Source organism: Sturnira hondurensis, unplaced genomic scaffold (genome assembly GCF_014824575.4).
Source record: "Sturnira hondurensis isolate 20B ecotype Veracruz unplaced genomic scaffold, ASM1482457v3 Scaffold0013559, whole genome shotgun sequence".
Taxonomy (NCBI): Eukaryota; Metazoa; Chordata; class Mammalia; order Chiroptera; family Phyllostomidae; genus Sturnira; species Sturnira hondurensis.
Genome location: NW_028086190.1, coordinates 5,137,866 through 5,156,383, shown reverse-complemented (window position 1 = coordinate 5,156,383; position 18,518 = coordinate 5,137,866). Strand labels below are relative to the sequence as shown.

At 36.5% G+C, this 18,518-nt stretch overlaps 1 protein-coding gene and 1 pseudogene across 3 annotated transcripts in view; one reads left to right on the top strand and one right to left on the bottom strand.

Annotated features, from left to right (window-relative positions):
* Positions 1–18,518, top strand: part of CCDC171 (coiled-coil domain containing 171) — a 313,810-nt gene that overhangs the window by 113,271 nt on the left and 182,021 nt on the right. For all 3 annotated transcript variants that reach the window (XM_037061926.1, XM_037061927.1, XM_037061925.1), the window contains 4 exons: positions 38–127; positions 1,127–1,327; positions 3,937–4,104; positions 5,391–5,579. In XM_037061926.1, coding sequence (XP_036917821.1) covers positions 38–127; positions 1,127–1,327; positions 3,937–4,104; positions 5,391–5,579 — 648 coding nt within the window. The remainder of the gene's footprint in view (positions 1–37; positions 128–1,126; positions 1,328–3,936; positions 4,105–5,390; positions 5,580–18,518) is intronic.
* On the bottom strand, positions 9,770–9,833 carry LOC118998050 (uncharacterized; annotated as a pseudogene).

The window sequence follows — 18,518 nt, the reverse complement described above, 5'->3', positions numbered from 1 at the left end:
AAAACATGAAGAAGTTATTTACATTTCCCGTTAACAGCTGAACAGCGTGAACAGTGCTAAGGAAAAGGCATCTAGTGAACTTGATTCTACCAAACAGAAGATAGAAGCCCACACAAAAAACATAAAGGTATTATGATTTTAAATAACGTTTCCTTTTGTATTAAGAAACAAATATAATTAGGGAAAGTTTTAAAGATATCTGAAAATATAGCTTCCTATTTCTTATTAAGTACATTTGGATACAATTTTTATTTTTTATTGTTGGTCAAAGTAACAAGACTTTTTTTCATTAAAAAGTAAAAGTTGATTAGAAATTGTTCTGGTTAATGGGAAAATTTATTTCCTAGGCTTAATTATAATATCATAGATTCAAAGAATGATTTAAGATTTAATGTCCACCCTTAGCTACATAGTAAACACTCTTCATAAGCACACCAATATTTGGAGTCAAATTTCAACATTTTGGGGTGGAGCCATTGTTGTTAGTATGTCATGCCTAGTAATGGGCCAAGACCACGCCTGGCTCAAGTCCAGGAAAACAGTTTGTTTTATTTTCTGTGCAGCTTTTATATACTACAGTTTTGCAAAAACTATACTGAAACAACTCTCAGAGTTACTTAGTATTGCTGGGTTTTTGTGTGTGTTGGCGCATATTGCATTTGTCCTTTACATACTTCATAGAATTTAAGGTTAAGGAATAAATTGTATAGCAGAATTTTATGTCGCACTTTTTTTGTATTAGTATTTGGAATTTCATGGAGAAGGGAATGTTTTTATAAATGTAAGAGTTTTGTTCTTAAAATGTTATTTAAATTTTTTCTGAACCACCAAGTTATTTTTTAATAATGGGTTGAAATAAAGGAGCTTTTTTGGAATAAGCTATCTTATAAGTAGTTTATGTTTAAATGCTAAAATAGCAAATTTTCTAATTTTTTAGCTAAAAGTATTGTACTTAGACAATATACTCAAATAAAATTTCTTAATATTTAGCATTATAATTAAATGCTTGCCTTTGTGATTTTTTTTATGTTAAAGCTTTGAAGGTCTTCATTATGCACTTTATAATGAATCCCACCCATATATTAGTTGGCCATCATACAACGTGTATTTTTGGTGTCTCCTGTAGGACCTTCAGGATAAACTGGCTGATGTCAGTAAGGAGTTAAGTCATTTGCGCACCAAGTGTGCAGATAGAGAGGCTCTGATCAGCACTTTGAAAGTGGAACTACAAAATGTGCTGCACTGTTGGGAGAAAGAAAAGGCGCAAGTAGCCCAGTCTGACTGTGAACTGCAGAAGCTTTCCCAGGCATTCCACAAGGAGACTGAGGTATTACCTGAGACCAGAGGACTGTCAGGAAAAGCCTTTCACTAATCTCAATTTTGTAAATTTACATACATCAAATGCCCGTTTTTACTCTTAATTTGGTTTAATTAAAAAAATTGTTCCGAGCTGCCTGTTTTGAAATATTCACGCCAGCTGCAAAAATCAGCCACTCCATTACTCTAGTGTCATCCTGTTTTGTGAGAGAAGTAACGTAGATTAACCCTCCTGTCACTTGTACAACTGGTTTTCTCTGTGGAGAACATCGTATCTCAAGCAGCTGTGCTCCTAGCAGTTCTTTCAAGGTTGGCCTGATTTCCAATGACACATTTTTTTTTTTTTTTAATTTCAGTAGTTCAGTAGCTAGGCATGGTGGAAATTTTTTTTTGTTTTAATCAGGAAGAGTAGGACTTGGTCCTGGTACTTCTGTGTGCAAACTGTGAATGTGGACAGGCCACAGCTTAGTCTTTCCGCATCCGAGTTTCCTTATTTGCAGAACAGTAATAGTATTTCCTGTAATAGACAGTCTCCTTACTCTTTATATCACAGTTTAGAAAATTACAAAATCCCACAAAATTAAAACTTTATTTGGGTGCCCTGTAGAGTGGGCTATCCATTTTTATTTATTAGTGACTTCTTAAAGTATGATGACACAACTTTCATATTCTGTATGAGCTGTGTGGATGGAATTACCTTGTATTTTCCTTTTCCCGTGGGACGTGGAGCTAGTCTAGCTTATGTGGAACTGGTTTATCTGAGTCGTCCTGCATATTGAGTTCATTACTTCAACAAATATGAAATGCATGCCAAGAAAGTAAAAAGGAAACATTCTTTCCCCTCTTCTTGCAGTCTGGGATTTAAATTGTGTCCGCATGAAGGGACTGGAATTGTTCTACACATCAGATAATGATTAAAGGAAACTAGAAGCCTGACTGTACTGTAAAGTCAGCATGTCTACAACAGTGTGGTTGGGTTCAACATGTGTGAATTGATTTTGGATCTTGAGATTCTCTTTTCACGCCAAATGGATGATTGTCACGCGTGGTTTGTCGCAGCCCAAGCAAAGAGGACATAATGGCGACACAGCGAGTTATCCCCGAGGATGAATTCAGCAGCAAAATGTGCAGGGGGGAGCTTTTAGGTGCCTGGGTATTACATTTGCTAAGTTATATTTAAGGAGATTTTTAAACATCTTAACCCAGTTGGAAATGCAAAAGACATCTTTAATTGCTTAAAAAGAAAAAGACATAGGTATTTATGAAGATTCTTCTGATATCCTCACTCAAGTTTATGATTTTAATTACATATTTAAATTGTTTGGTTTTTAAATTGGAAAACAGTAAAGAGGCATATAGGGAGATTAAGATACATATTTTGATATATATCAGAAAGCCTTCCCCACAAATTCTAATTACAAACCCTTACATATGCTATATTCAGTTTTTCTTACCTAGAAGATTAGAATTTCTATTTTGTTCCCTGTTAAAACCTCTCCTTTTACAAATTTTCTCTTTCTGCTGATACATTAAAAAATCTTGGGGGAACTTATCTATATAAAATACTCATTTTGCAGCTTCACAGTTGCTTGTCTCGAGTCCCACTCTTTGGGACTGTATAGCCGAAACACCTTACAGAGACAGCATCAGGTGCTTTAGTCAGTGAACTCTCCTTGTGTGTTCAAGATGGGATCAGCTTTTTACCGAATTCTACATCAGAATATTTCTGGGTCATTAAACACTGGATAGTGTACTTCATTGCAATGGCAATGTAATTTTTTATGGTGTATTTTATTTTAGTATTTTTTATTGTTGTTTAAGTATAGTTGTTTCCATCCTCCCCGTCTCCTGCAATGTTATATTAAACAACTTTTTTTTACAATTTTTAATTGGATAGTTTTGAAAATGTGTCTTGGGCAGATATGTCTGTTTTTTGACTGTTACTTTGTAATATTTAAACACCTACAAGTGCCCCTTGTGCCAAACACTGTATGAACTTATAAGTGGGGAGAACAAGTGAGCCCGTCTTCCGTTATCTTTCATATCACTGTCTGCTTTGCCTAAGGGGCTCGGCATAGATTTCCTGTACGTGGTGAATAAACTGGAATCCCTGGAGGAGGACGAAAGCTGAGTAATTGTATGCCCATAACATTCAGACATTGGTGTAACTTTTTCTTTGACAGAGTTGAGCCACACTGGGCTCTCTGTTTTGATGTTTTTGACTTAACATCTGTTTTAGCGCATGTAAATATGAAATTACAGAATTATCAATACCATACAGACTTTCAATTAGAAGAGCTTAGAAACATTACAGCTGAGGAAGCTGAGGCCTGAACATTCACTTGCTAAGATATCACATCCTCAGTAGTAGCAGAGTTGGGGTCTGAACTTTGGGCTTCTAGACTTCACATTTTGGTTTTTAATACTAAAAGTAAGCTATACCAGTTTCTATCTGATGCTTAGTTTTGAAAAAATGGTCACCAAATATCAGCATTCTGAGACCTGAGTGTTTTAATTCCTTTCCAGGTTTTTGAAATAAATTCTTCACTGTGTGTATTATGTGTTTTACTTCTTAGAGTGTTTATATATGGGAATTAATTTACTTTTTTTTCCTCACAGGAGAAGCTAACCTTCCTTCATACCTTGTATCAGCACTTGATAGCAGGCTGTGTGCTCATAAAACAACCAGAAGGCATGCTGGATAAATTCTCCTGGTCTGAGCTTTGTGCAGTCTTGCAGGAGAATGTTGATGCCCTGATCGCAGACCTCAACAGGGCTAATGAGAAGGTAACTGTCCTCAGGCACCAGACACCTCTATTAAATTCAGTGACATTTGTCCACATCACAGTATCATTAAGAGGGGCTGACATTCATCTTATTTCAAAAAGAATTTGGCTGTTAATAATTCAGTACCATTAATTATGGCTTGTCTACAACTCAGTTTGATGCCATTGCTGTGGGCATGTAAATGTGACTGAAGTCTGTATGAAGTCTCTAAGCTCCACTTTCTGTGCAGGACATGCTAATACTACTAGCCAGCATTAGCCACAGGGACCTAATTAAAAGAAAATAAATTAATCTTACTGATGAAGCAATTCAAAGAACTTAGCCATTTACATTAATAAACCAACTCTTTATGATAGCATAAAATAGAAACAAGATATAGTTATTCAAAAACATGATCTTAAAATTCTTTGCTTAGGATATAATGAGGTGTTACTTTAAAAGCAGTTAAAAATTTTAAGTTGTGTTTATGACATTTCTTGAAGTATCACAAACTGTGTATTACCAAACCCATTCAGTGCTTTAGATTATAAGAAGTATATGAGTATATTGTAGGAGAAAATGGTAGACTTTTATAGTCACTTTATCATTCACAAGTTTAGAAATTCAGTCTTTAAAACATATGTCACTATTAAAGATATTGATTCTTATCTATCGAACTGGTCAGAACTATGTTTACGGGGTCTAGTTTCCAGATCTTAGTTGCAGTGACATTTGCTGTTAAGGGACATGAACAAAGAACGGTTCCTGAAAGTTTATTTTTTAATCTGGGGCCAATTTTAGGGTGAGAGAGAGCAGTTCCCCTTGGTCTGATGGGCAGACACTGCCGTGGGCTCTGAGAAGTGGGGCTGAGGACATGAGGGGGGTTGCGAGGCCCAGACGCTGTCCTTTATTGTGAGTGTGCGTGTCGTGGGTTTGAAAATTACTGACAATTAAAATGAGTCCATGTTTTAACCCTCTGAGATGGTGTTGTTTTAATAGATTTTCACAGCTTCAAAACATTATTAATGGTTGGAAAATTCTGCTTTATTTGCAAAATATCTGTAGGTTTGTAGATCTCATTTAAATACTTTGTTTCCCATTGAGATATCTGAACAGCTAGAGCTTTGGGTGTAGAAGTTAAGATATTCTTCCAACTTCAAATGTTTATGTGATCTTAAGGAATAAAATATATTAGAAAATTCCGGATGCCCTTTGGAGGTGTCATAGCACCTCCTCCGAACCATTGACAAACCACATGGAAATGGTTTGTCAGCATAGCGTGTTCTCTGTTGCATTTCCCCATTTAGATAAGTCATCTAGAGTATATCTGTAAAAACAAGTCCGATACGATGAGAGAGCTTCAGCAGACCCAGGAAGACACCTTCAACAAAGTGGCAGAGCAGATCAAAGCCCAGGAGAGCTGCTGGCACCAACAGAAGAAGGAGCTGGAGCTGCAGTACTCAGAGCTCCTCCTGGAGGTGCAGAAGAGGGCACAGGTATGCTCCCTCCACAGAGAACTTTAGCAAATGGGTGCTCCATCTTTACTTCAAATACCGTTGTCCAGTCAGTGTACAACTTCTTGACTACCATATGCAACTTGGTAGGCACAAGTGAAATGTGTGATCATGCAAACTCACACTCGCATAAATACATATGTGTTGTGTGTACATGGGTATTAAGTATTGTCTTTCACTTAACTTTGGAAGTAGATGGATTTCTGGTTAAAATATCTCAATGTATTGATCAATTAAATGCTAAAATTGTATTTCATTTATTTACTTTTTAAAATAAAGGGTTAAGAGGTTTGGTAAAATATTATCAGTTTTAGTGTCGGTATTTTTTTTTTAAATCCAGTTTGCTTCACTTGTAAGGGTTCCTATGTGAACCATCATTTTAATTCATTTGGGGTTGAAATTTGTTATATCTCCTAACATTGTGTAGAAACTGGAGTTGGAGTTGTAGACCTGAAGCAAAATAATTGACTGTGATATGTTGGTTTGTCTTCTGGGTTGGATTCCATTCCAGAAGTTACGGGTGGTTAATTTAGCCATTTTTGTTTCTGCACAAATTTTTATCAAAACGATTTGTATTGCTAACTATCATTCCTGCTCAATCAGGAATAACAATGGTAGTGTACATGGTTTTGTCATATTTAATTGAATGATAGGTCCCTTGTTCTTAAGATAAAAGATTTAGGAACCAGAAGATTATATATTTTTCCCATGATTGATTCAGCATTTAATCTTTTATTTGCCCCACTCAGGTGGATATGGGCTAGTAATAATTAAAAAATTATAGTTTTGGTTTTCTTAAAATGAGACCATTCTGTTTTTCCAAATCTAAGGGCCCTATGTGAACTTACACGTTTCTGAATTTGAATGAATTAATATACTCTCCTAAAGAAGCCATTTGTTCACTGTATGAAGGGTGCCTAGTGATATGCTCTGCATTTTCTACTACTGAAATAAGTGACTTAAATAAGTCACTACTACGTATTTTAGAAGTAACATTGACATACAGTGCAGTGAACAGATCTTACATGTACAGTTTGATGTTTTGATCAATGCAGACGCCCACGTAAGCATCACCCCACTTAGACGTGGAACAGTTTCGTTACAAAGTTCTTATGCCCACGTGCAGTCAGCTTCCAGTCCCCATAGACAACCACGGTTCTGAGGGGCATCATCATAGATTACTTTCATCTGTGAAGGAGTCATTCCGTAGTTTTGGGTGGTTGACATTTTCATTTAATTTTATTGTATTAAACATTGTTTTATGTGAAATACCTTATTTCACACAAAATAATGTTTTTTATACTCATCCATGTTGTTGGGTGTATCTGAAGTCATTTCCTTTTATGGTGAGGTACTATTCCATTTATAATTACATTACAATTTGATGGATTGTGAGTTGACGGACATTTGGATTGTTTTCAGTTTTTTTGGCTATCATAAATAAAATTATTACGAATGTGATTGCACAAATGTTTTGTTGACATATGTTCTGATTTCTCTTTGTTAAAAGTGTAATTTCTAGGTCATAGGGTAGGTATATATTTACAAATTTCTGTCAAAGTTTTTTCTAAAACAATTGATTCATTTTATATTTTCATCATCAATATATGAGGGTTTCCATTGTTTTACATCCTCTGCAACATTTGATATTGTCAGTCTTAAATTTTAGCCATTCGAGTTGTTTTTATGTTATTCTATTGTGGTTTTAATTCATATTTTCTCAGTGATCGTGTTTGACATTTTCATGTACTTAAATGGCGATTCATGTATCTTATTTTATGAAATATCTATTCAAGTACCTGCCTTTCTAAATATGTGGGTTGTTTGTGTTTTTATTATTGATTTGTAAGAGTTATTTATGTATTCTAAATATAAATCCTTTATATATATATGTTTTCTTTCACATATATTTTCTTTCAGGTTTTCACTTATCATTTTTTAATGTTTCTTTTGATGATCACAAGTTTTAAAATATCGATGAAGTCTAACTTACAAATCTTTTTCTCTTTTGGGTATTTATTTTTATGTTCCAAGTAATCTTTCTATATAACAAGATTATGAAGATAATCTATTGTTTCTTCTAGAAGTTTTATAGTCTTAGCTTTTATGTTGATCCATCTCAAATTAATTTTTGAATGTGATGTTAGGTAGTGGGCAAAGCCTCGTTTTCCTCCTGCATGTACTGTTCCCAAAACATTTGTTCAAGAATTTACTTTCCTCATTAAACAGCGTCCCTCCCTTTATGAAACAAAAAAACAGGTGACTATTTATGGAAACTATGGGTCTGTTGTTTATTTCTACAGTCTCGACTTTTCCATAATGTTATATAAATGGAATCATATAGCATGTAGCCATTTGGGTTTGGCTTTTTTTACTTAGAAAAATATATTTGGGATTCATGACTTTGTTGTGTTTACCAGTGTGGTTTGTTCCTTTTTACTCCTGAGTGATACTCCATTGTATGGATGTACCAGAGTTTATTTATCCAGATACTTGCTGATGGGCCTTTTTGTTGTTTTTACTTTTGAATTGAATTGAATTGAATTGAATTGAATTGAATTGAATTGATTTTATCTTATTTTTCCCAATACAATTTTTTATTGTATATTTTTTCCGTTACCATTTAGTCCCTTTATACTACCCCCTTTTCTCCTGCAGTTACCACACTGCTGTCCATGTTCATGAGTCTTTTTTCCTTTTTGCTTAATCCCTCCTCTCTGCCCCACAACTGAAGGTGCTTTAAACATTCATAAATTTTTGTGATCATAAGTTTTCATTCTTATGAAAGATAGAAAGTTTTCATTCTTATCTCTTGGATAGATAATTGGGAGCCTGATTTCTGGGTTATATGGTAAGTGTATATTTAACTTTATAAGAAACACTTACTAAATTGCCTTCCAAAGTGGCTGTACCATTTTGCATTCTCAGTGCCAGTGTCAGAGTGTTCTAGGTGCTCTGCATCTGTGTCAGCATGTAGTTCCATCATTTTTTTTTCCTTTTAGTCAAATAGATGTGTAGTAGTATGGTATTTAGTTTTAATTTACATTTTCCCTAATTCATAATAATGTTGAACATTTCTTTTTTTTGAAAGATTTTATTTATTTATCTTTAGAGGGGAAGGGAAGGAGAGAGGGAGAGAAACAACAATGTATGGTTGCCTTTCATGAGTCCCCTGCTGGGAATTGGCCTGCAGGGAACTGGCCTGCAACCCAGGCATGTGCCCTGACTGAGAATCGAACTGTGATTGTCTGAGTCGCAGGCCCGTGCTCAATCCACTGAGCTACACCAGCCAGGGCTTGAACATTTCTTCATGTGCTTATTTTCCATCTGTATATTTCCTTTGGTAAATTAGCTATTCATATGTATTGCTCAGTTTTAATTGGGTTGCTTGTTTCTTTATTGCTGTATTTTGAGAGTTGTTTGTATTATTGGATACAGGTCGTTTGTCAGGTATATGATCTGAAAATGGTTTCTCACATTTTCTTAATAGTACTGTGGCAGAGAAAATGTTTTAAGTTTTTATAAAGTTCAATTTACCAATTTTTTAATGCTTGTGCCTTTGGTGTTGTATCTAAGAATTCTGCTTAGTATGCAATCACTAGGATTTCTTCCTTTTTCTCTTCTATAATAGATGTTTTATAATTTTAGGTTTTACATATTGGTCTGTGATCTGTTTTGAATTAATTTTTATAAAGCTTAGATGAAGCTGTGAGATATAGGTTGATGTGCATTTTTTTTGCATATGCATATGTATGTCCAGTTATTCCAGTACTATTTATTGAAAGGACTATCCTTCTCTATTTGCACCTTTGTCAAAAATCAGTTTACTGTATTTGTGTAACTCTATTTCTGGACTTTCTCATCTGTTCTGTTTATTTATTTGTCTAGTCTTTTTTTCAATAACACATTGATTTGATTACTGTATCTTTTTAGTAAGTCTTGAAGTCAGGTTATGTGAATCTTCCAACTTCATTTTCTGTAAGTGTTTTGAACACACTTCTTTTATTCTAAATCTGCAGGAAGGCATAGCAAGTCCCTTTCTGAAGTAAGGGCATCAGTCATCACAAATGCTAGTGTTTTAAAAGAAGCCCTCACTGAAGGCTTTTCTCTGAATAATGGTTAATACCCTAGGCTTTGATCCATGGGTATGCAAATTAAAAGTATTATTTTTATTATTCTTAAAAGTACATTAATATTATGACAAACTATAGAAATGATTCCTGAAAGTATAGTCTTACATTAATATTATATATTGGCATATAGCTGTATTTTTTATGAACATATTTGAATTTTCATAAAATATAATGGATTACACAGCAGCAATTCAGTTGGATTTTATATTTGGTAAACTGCCATTGTAATGTGTATTACAGGACTATAAATTTTATTTTAGGAAATTTTATTATGATGAATTGTAAATTTCTACTTTTTCCCTAAAAGCAATAATGCAAATAAGAATATTTTAATTTTATAGTACTTAATGCATTTTCAAAAACTATGTTGATAACATCATGAGGGAGGAAATCCAGTTTTTGCATCGGGCTGTGTATTGTGGAGGGTGTTTGCTGTCAGATGAACACAGCCATTAATAGGGACCATCTGCTAGAAAACAAGTGACTTATCCACAGAGCCCTACGTTTAAGGTTTGGTATTGTAAAGCAGTGGTTAGTGAAGTACAGCTAGTTAAATAAAAAACAAATTTTGGGTTTGAATTACTTTTATCTGAAAAGTGCAGTCGAGTTATTTGCAAGATGTTTGCATGTGTAATAAGCTTTAGACTTCCGGCAAGATGGAGGCATAGGTGGAAACACTGTGCCTTCTCCCACAACCAAGTTTGGATACAACAAAAGTTTTAAAGAACTAAGACACACCCAGAGACCAGAAAACAGAATTATACCGAAGTCCGACAGCTACGAACTGTTCAACGAGGACAGTAAGAGAGGTGGAACCAGCAGCGGAGCTGGGTCGGGCAGGACAGACCTAGGAGCCCAGGCAGCCCAGAACTAGTCGGGGTGTGGGGCAGGCTGACCAAGGTCGCACATTCGCGTGCAGTGAGACGGACCACGCAGGCCCCAGAGGGCGAACCCAGTGGTGGAGGGCTGACAGCGGTGGCACACTTGCGTGCCATGGAGCGAGGCGCGTGGGCCTGGTGACAGTGGTGGCTGCGGTGCTGGTGGGGGTCGCGGCAGCAGGCAGCAGAGGGAAGCCATTGTCCCTCTTTGACCCCGCCCCCACATACAACGTCACAACCCAGCAACTGAGTTGCCCTGCTCTGGTGAAAACCTAGGGCTCCAATCCTGCTACTTAACAGGCACGAACAGCCCAAAAGATGATGCAAGAACTCAAAGTCCCAGAGCCAATAACTCTAAGCGACCAACAGATTGCCAGGCTCTCAGAAGCCCAATTTAAGACACTATTTATCAGGATGCTCACAGAATTGGTAGAGTACAGTCACAAATTAGAGGAACATATGAAGGCTAAACTAATTGAAATGAAGGGAGATGTCCAGGAAACCAATAGTGATGGAAAGGAAACTGGGACTCAAATCAATGGAATGGACCAGAAGGAAGAACGAAACATCCGACCAGAAAGGAATGAAGAAATGAGAATTTAAAAAAATGAGGAGAGGCTTAGGAACCTCCAGGACATCTTTAAACGTTCCAACATCCAGATTACAGGGGTACCAGAAGGGGAAAAGAAACAGCCACAAGTGGAAAACTTATTTGAACAAATAATAAAGGAGAACTTCCCCAGTCTGGCAAAGGAAATAGACTTNATGATGAAAAATATTAACAGTGAAAGGACAGCAAACAAACAGTTATTAACAACCACACCTAAAACAAAAGCAAACCAAGAGGACAGCTAGATCGGGAGCAGAACCATAGAAATGAAGAACACATGGAGGGTTAGCAACAGGGGGGTGGGAGGGGGAGAGGGGGGGAGAAGGCACAGAAAATAGCATAGATGGTAGGTAGAAAATAGATGGGGGGGGCGAGAATAGTGGGGGAAATATAGAATCTAAAGAACTTGAGACACGTGGTTATAAACTAAGGGGGGAGAATAGTGGGGGAGGGAGTGTGTGGGTGGAGGGGAATGAAGGGGGGGAATAGAACAACTGTAATGGTATAATCAATAAAAGATATTAAAAAAATAAGCTTTAAAACAATGAGTGAGTTGCTATCAGATAAATGAAACTCGTAGAACAGAAAGTTTGGTTCTAGCATCACAGCATGTTTGTAGTGTTGAGCAAAATGTGCTAGCCACATGGCTGGGTGCCTCATGAATTTACACACTTTTGGAGCCATCATATAAATATATCTCATGCACCTATGCCTGCTGAAGCATCTAGGCTCAGTGCCACATTGCATTCCACTTCCGAAGTTTGCGTTTGCAGGCTTAGTATATGTGTGCTTATTTCTTTTTTACCTGAAAAAGATGAAATTACTGGAACAAGAACTTCCTTTCTAGAAATAAAGATTTTTCACTATCAGTTAAATATAATTAAGCCTTGATGCAATGTTTATTGTACACATTTTAGATATGACATTTTAGTAAAATCCAGTGAGTTTAGAATGGAGAATGAAAACCAAAGAAATTCAGATACATTATACTATATTGCATTTTATTCCTCTTATATCATGGGAGTGATTATACTTTTGGCAAGAAATCTGAATAGTCATAAAACTGTTATTAGATATTGAAACTTTTAATTGAATTCCAACTATTCAATGGGATAAAGTACAGCTTGTTTATATTGTTGGAGGGTAGGCATACATGCTTGCCTGGAGTAATTTACAGGGGGTTAAACAGAATGCTGTACACACCATGTTCTGATGGACTGTGAGATGGCTGGAGTGGGCACCTGTAAGAAAATATTGGTAAGTCCTCTGACTGCTATTCAAATAATTGCTCTAGAATTTTTTAAAATAATAATGCTATTCGGTCAATTTGCAAAGTGTTTGGTAGATTCTCTTCAGTGCTTTTGCATACCTTGCAAGCTTCTTCACACAGGAATTGTGCATCATTTAAGTATCATTTCTCGTTTGCAGGTGTGGAAACTAGGGTTCAGAGAGCTGATACCACTCGTTTGCATAGTGAGGAGGTTCGAGGACAGGATTAGAATGGTGGTGATAACAGATGTAAAATGCTTAGTACCTTGGTTGGCATTTATAAATTGCAAAGTGAATGTAATGTTCTCTTTATTACATTATCTTCATCCTTAGCATTTAGTCTTTTTGCATTATACAACACTTTTTAAAGAGAAATATATGCTATTTTTCTATGTAAAGTAATATCTGAAAATAGATGTAGTGACAACTCAGTTTCATATTTCTTTTACTTACATTTCTGAGTGATTCTGGATTAATAATTAAACATGGTACTGTAGGAAAAAGCCAACCAGTGCCACATTGTCAGCAATTCATAAATGGTAGTATCTTTATCTCTATTTCTCTCAGACTTTTTTCCTGATACTGAGTTTTTTGTATACTCTATTGCAAAATCACTACTATAGGAAAGAATATCAAACTGACTTTTATATAATGTAGTTAATATTAACAAGTACTTTACGTGTTATATACTAGATATATAGGACCACATGTTTCATGCTGTGGTACTAAGAGATATAATGCTTAGTTTTTTCCTCAAAAAGTGTCAATTTTTTAAAAAGATTTTATTTATTTATCTTTAGAGGGGAAGGGAAGGAGAGAGGGAGGGAAATATCAATGTATGGTCGCCTCTCATGTGTCTACTCCCGGAAACCAGGAACCGGGAACTGGCCTGCAACCCAGGCATGTGCTCTGACTGGGAATCGAACCGCGATCGCTCAATACACTGAGCTACACCAGCCAGGAAAAAGTGTCAGATTTAATTGTGGAGTTACTAAGTAAACACAAAACATTAAATGATACAAGGTTTCTCATGAGTCTGTGTGTAATTAATTGCTGAAAGAATGCTATAAATTTAGAAGAGGAGGTAGTTAGAGTTTGAAGGCTTCAGAAGGAGACTGGAGCCACCTAGGATCCGAAAACCCAGAAGAAAGGGAGACACGAGACAGGCCAGAATTTAGAGGTAAGGCCTCCTTTGTGACAGTCTGAGGCAGTATCTTTGAACAGTCAGCAAATCAAGCATCTTGCCTGTATTGACACATTTATTCTCAGTCTAATAATAAGTAGAACTCTGTTCTTTTGAGCGCTTGGCTCTACAAAAGAGCATTTTATAATTTGTTTTGCCTTCGAAACAAAAGAGTAAACACAGGAGTACGTATTATTTTTGACATGCTGAATTTACAAAATGAGGATAGCACTTTTAAGTTAATCACTATGTAGAGAGAGTGTGTGTGTACACATATGTGTGTGTGTGTGTGTATGTATGTATATGTATATGTATATATGTGTGTGTGTGTGTATATATATATATATATATATATATATAATTATGGAATTGGCAGGTGAGTATATAGGAACTTTTTGAGGAACTGCCAAACTGGTTTCAATAGCTGCTGACACGATTTTACATTCCCACCAGCAATGTATGAGGGTCCTATAGCACATGCTTTATTTTTAACAGAGAAACATTAACATCACTGGAAAAGCAGATGAATTTATGTTTGTTATATTTTAAAATATTTTCATTGTATAGAAAGACAAGATATATAACTAATGAAAATAAGACATTTTAAATGAGGTTCTTTCATGCCTATGTGTCACTGAATGTCCAGTTTGCAATTTGTCTTTTTGCCAACATAAAGAATAGAAACTCAGCAAGCAAAAGTGATAAAGAATTTTACTCCCTAGGGAAGTGTCTAATTTCTGGCTCAAAGTCTCCAAGTTCATGGAGTGCCGTAAGCCAACAAGGCATCCCTGAAAACTTGTGTATTTCAGGAAGTAAGTGTGTGATTTATTAAGGAAAGAAGCTGTCCTCTCCCTGCATTTTGGGTGCACCTTGAATTTGCAGAGAGTAAAAGAAAAGTAGTGAAATTATATAATATTTGATGTGACGGGAATATATGTAAAGGGTATCTATTCTACAGTTTTAGTTTTTAAAACATATTGCAAGAAAAGACTTTTTTGGTAGGGTGAGGGGAAATTCTGGAATATTATTTTTGAAATTAAACCCACTAAGGAGGATTTCAGTGCTAGGAATGCTTTTGTCCCACTTGAAGGCGATGTTCCTATGTTTGCTTTAAAAATATTGGCCTTTAATCTCCTTGGGTAAAGAACACAGGATTTTTTTTTAAGGAAAATTTGCTCTTATAGCTGTTTCTAGCCTTGCCATCAAACAAGCTTTGTTCTTCAAGAATAATTCACAGTAAATAATGCAGTACCTCTGAAGGTCCCTGTGGCCTATCAGAATTAATTTAAAACAGAATTCTGACATGTTGATAAGTCCCAAATTATATTCAGAAACAATATCTTTATAAATTATATTTTTTTAAGTCTGTAAAACTTTTTATTCATTGGGCATTTATTCAGTACCTTTTATGGGCAAAACACTGTGCTAAGTAAGCACCGAGGAACATTTTTGTAAAGGATTATTTAATTTGTTCAAAGTATAAAGGACACATGGACAATAACTAAGGTGGGGGGCGGAAATGGGAGGGAGGTGGGGAGCACTGGGGGAAGGGGCAGGGCTGGGAATATAAGACAGAAAACTGTACTTGAACAAGAATTAAATAAAAATAAAAATTAAAAATTATTTCATTCATTCAATATTTATTAAGTACCTCTAAGGTACAGAGCACTGTAGTAAATAATTCCTGGCCTCTAGGAACTAGCACTCTATTGTACTTGAGGGAGAGGAGATATAGACACAGGATAGGAGTAGGTGGCGGCGTAGGAATTACATGAATGGTTTAATTAAGCCTCGAGATGGTCAAAGCCAGTGTGTGAGTGAGAATGATAGTGAAAGGTGTCATGGAATATAGGCAGACCCTGAAATGGGTTCTGAATATTTTAATAATTTGAATTATGTTAGGGGAGTGGAAAGGAAGTGACCTGGGGCTGCTAGAGAATGTGGTTGAATTGTGAAAAGTGGTGCGAGGTTCATGTCCTGAAAATAAAGGAGCAGATCCTTGTCTCCTTTCCCAAGTGGAGGGTTGTGGGAGAAGCCTTCACAGGAGCAGTCATGTGGTGACCTTGTAGCTTGAGCGGGGAACCTTGGTTCAGGTTAAGCAATACGATTGGACTGACAGAATCTGGAGTGGCATTGAAAAGGTCACCAATGGCTAGTGGTGATGACAGCTGGAACTAGAGCGGTGGCCGGGAGATGGATCAGGGTGGGTATGGGCTTACTGATGGCTTTGATTTGGGACTGCAGAGGATAGGGTGAAAGAAGGAGGAGTGAAGACTGACTAATGTCTTTGACACGAGTAATTTAGTGGATGTTGGTGCCATTTACTGATATAAAGAGAGCTATTATGAACACTTTTAGAGGGAAAATCAACAATCCTGGACTGGATACTTTTGCTTGGGGTGGCGGTGAGCTGTCTGGCCGGTGAAGGCTGCTGGACAGTCAGATCTGTGATTCTGGATTTCAGTGGAAATGCCGGGGACTCAGGAATGAACAAAACTGTCATGACATTTGTCAATAAGAACTTTAAAAATTAAAAACTTTAATTTTATTATTTTTAAATCTTTAATTCAAATATCCTATTTTGCTAATCCCAGTTATCTGATTGATATTGGCCTGGTTGATTTTTTAAAATAAGCATTGATACTTGATTATAATTACTTAAACCAAGAATTATTTAAGACAAAATGATTATTAAAGAATTAAAGTCTTTAGAGATTGTTTATTTTTATTTTTTAACAGATTTCCCATGTATTCTTCATCTTATTTTTATTCTTTCTGCAGTTGTGAGTGGCATCTCTTTCTTACAGTAGAAATTATATAAGTCTCATGAAATCATCCATAGTGGTAATAGTTAATATTAATCAGCACTTTGAAAGATAAAATTACTAAAAATGATCAAAAGTTGGGGCCTTAAAATGACAAAGATTTTAAAAAATTGGTTTGTTACCTTGCCACTACTTCTACAGGGTAACCTAAAATGAAAACTGGCTGTGCAAATCAGTAATCTCACTTTTGTTTTTAAAACACTCCAGCATGTTCCTGTTTTTCTCTGTGTAGAGAGAAGTAGGGTATTTTTGGTATTTTAGATTTTATTTACTTCTGTTTTTATCCTCATGCAAAGTTACATTTATTGATTTAAGAGAGAAAGGAAGGGAGAGAGAGAAAAAGAAAGAGACAGAGACAGAGCAACATGAATTGGTCGCCTTCTATACTTGACTTCACTGGGGATTGAACCTGGGTATGTGCCCTGACCAGGGATGGAGCCTATAACCTTTCTGGTGTGTGGGGAGGATGCTCCAACCAACTGGGCCACCTGGCCAGGGGCTAGCACTGTTTTGGTTAACACCCTCATGCTCGTCCTAGGACTCTCAGTTTCTGGCTGCCTCTCTACAGCACTTTCAGCTTTAACGTGATGGTTTGTGGAATTGGAAGTGCGTGGCAGATGAGTTTGTGCTCTGTCATGCACTAAAATTAATCAGTCTTTTCCATGATGGGCTGTCCCTTCAGCAATCTGCTTGATTTTCACCAATGATGTTGAATATTATTTTGAAATATTTTGAAGTATTTAAAATATCATGAGAAAATATAACTTTTTACCATTTTTTCATGCAATAAACTTTTAAAATATATTTTATTGATTATACCATTACAGTTGTTCTGTTCCCCCCCTTCATTCCCCTCCACCCTGCACACCCCTCCCCCACCCTTCCCCCCTTTAGTTTATGACCACATGTCTCAAGTTCTTTAGATTCTATATTTCCCCTACTATTCTTGCCCTCCCCCTATCTATTTTCTGCCTACCGTCTATGCTACTTATTTTCTGTACCTTCTCCCCCCTTCTCCTCCTCCCACTCCCCTGTTGCTAACCCTCCATGTCTTCTTCATTTCTATGGTTCCGCTCCCGATCTAGCTGTCCTCATGGTTTGCTTTTGTTTTAGGTGTGGTTGTTAGTAACTGTGAGTTTGCTGTCTTTTCACTGTTCACATTTTTCATCTTCTTTTTCTTAGATAAGTCCCTTTAACATTTCATAAAATAAGGGCTTGGTGATGATGAACTCCTTGAACTTGACCTTATCTGAGAAGCACTTTATCTGTCCTTCCATTCTAAATGAGAGCTTTGCTAGATAGAGCAATCTTGGCTGTAGGTCTTTGGATTTCATGAGTTGGAATACTTCTTTCCAGCCCATTTTTGCCTGTAAGGTCTCTTTTGAGAAATCTGCTGACAGTCTGATGGGAAGTCCTTTGTAGGTGACTGTCCCCTTATCTATTGCGGCTTCTAGGATTCTCTCCTTCATTTTTTAAAAATATTTTATTTATTTATCTTTAGAGGGGAAGGGAAGGAGAGGAGGAGAGAAATATCAATGTATGATTGCCTCTCCTGAATCGCTGCTGGGAACTGGCCTGCAACCCAGGCATGTGCCCTAACTGGGAATCGAACGTCGATCGTGTGGTTTGCAGGCCCGCACTCAATCCACTGGGCTACACCAGCCAGGGCTCTCTCCTTCATTTTAATCTTGGCTAATGTAATGATGATGTGCCTTGGTGTGTTCCTTCTTGGGTCCAACTTCTTTGGGACTCTCTGAGCTTCCTGGATTTCCTGGAAGTCTATTTCCTTTGCCAGACTGGGGAAGTTCTCCTTTATTATTTGTTCAAATAAGTTTTCTACTCACTTGTGGCTGTTTCTTTTCCCCTTCTGGTACCCCTATAATTTGGATGTTGGAATGTTTAAAGATGTCTTAGAGGTTCCTGAGCCTCTCCTCATTTTTCTGAATTCTTGTTTCTTCATTCTTTTCTGGTTGGATGTTTTGTTCTTCCTTCTGGTCCACTCCATTGGATTTGAGTCCCAGTT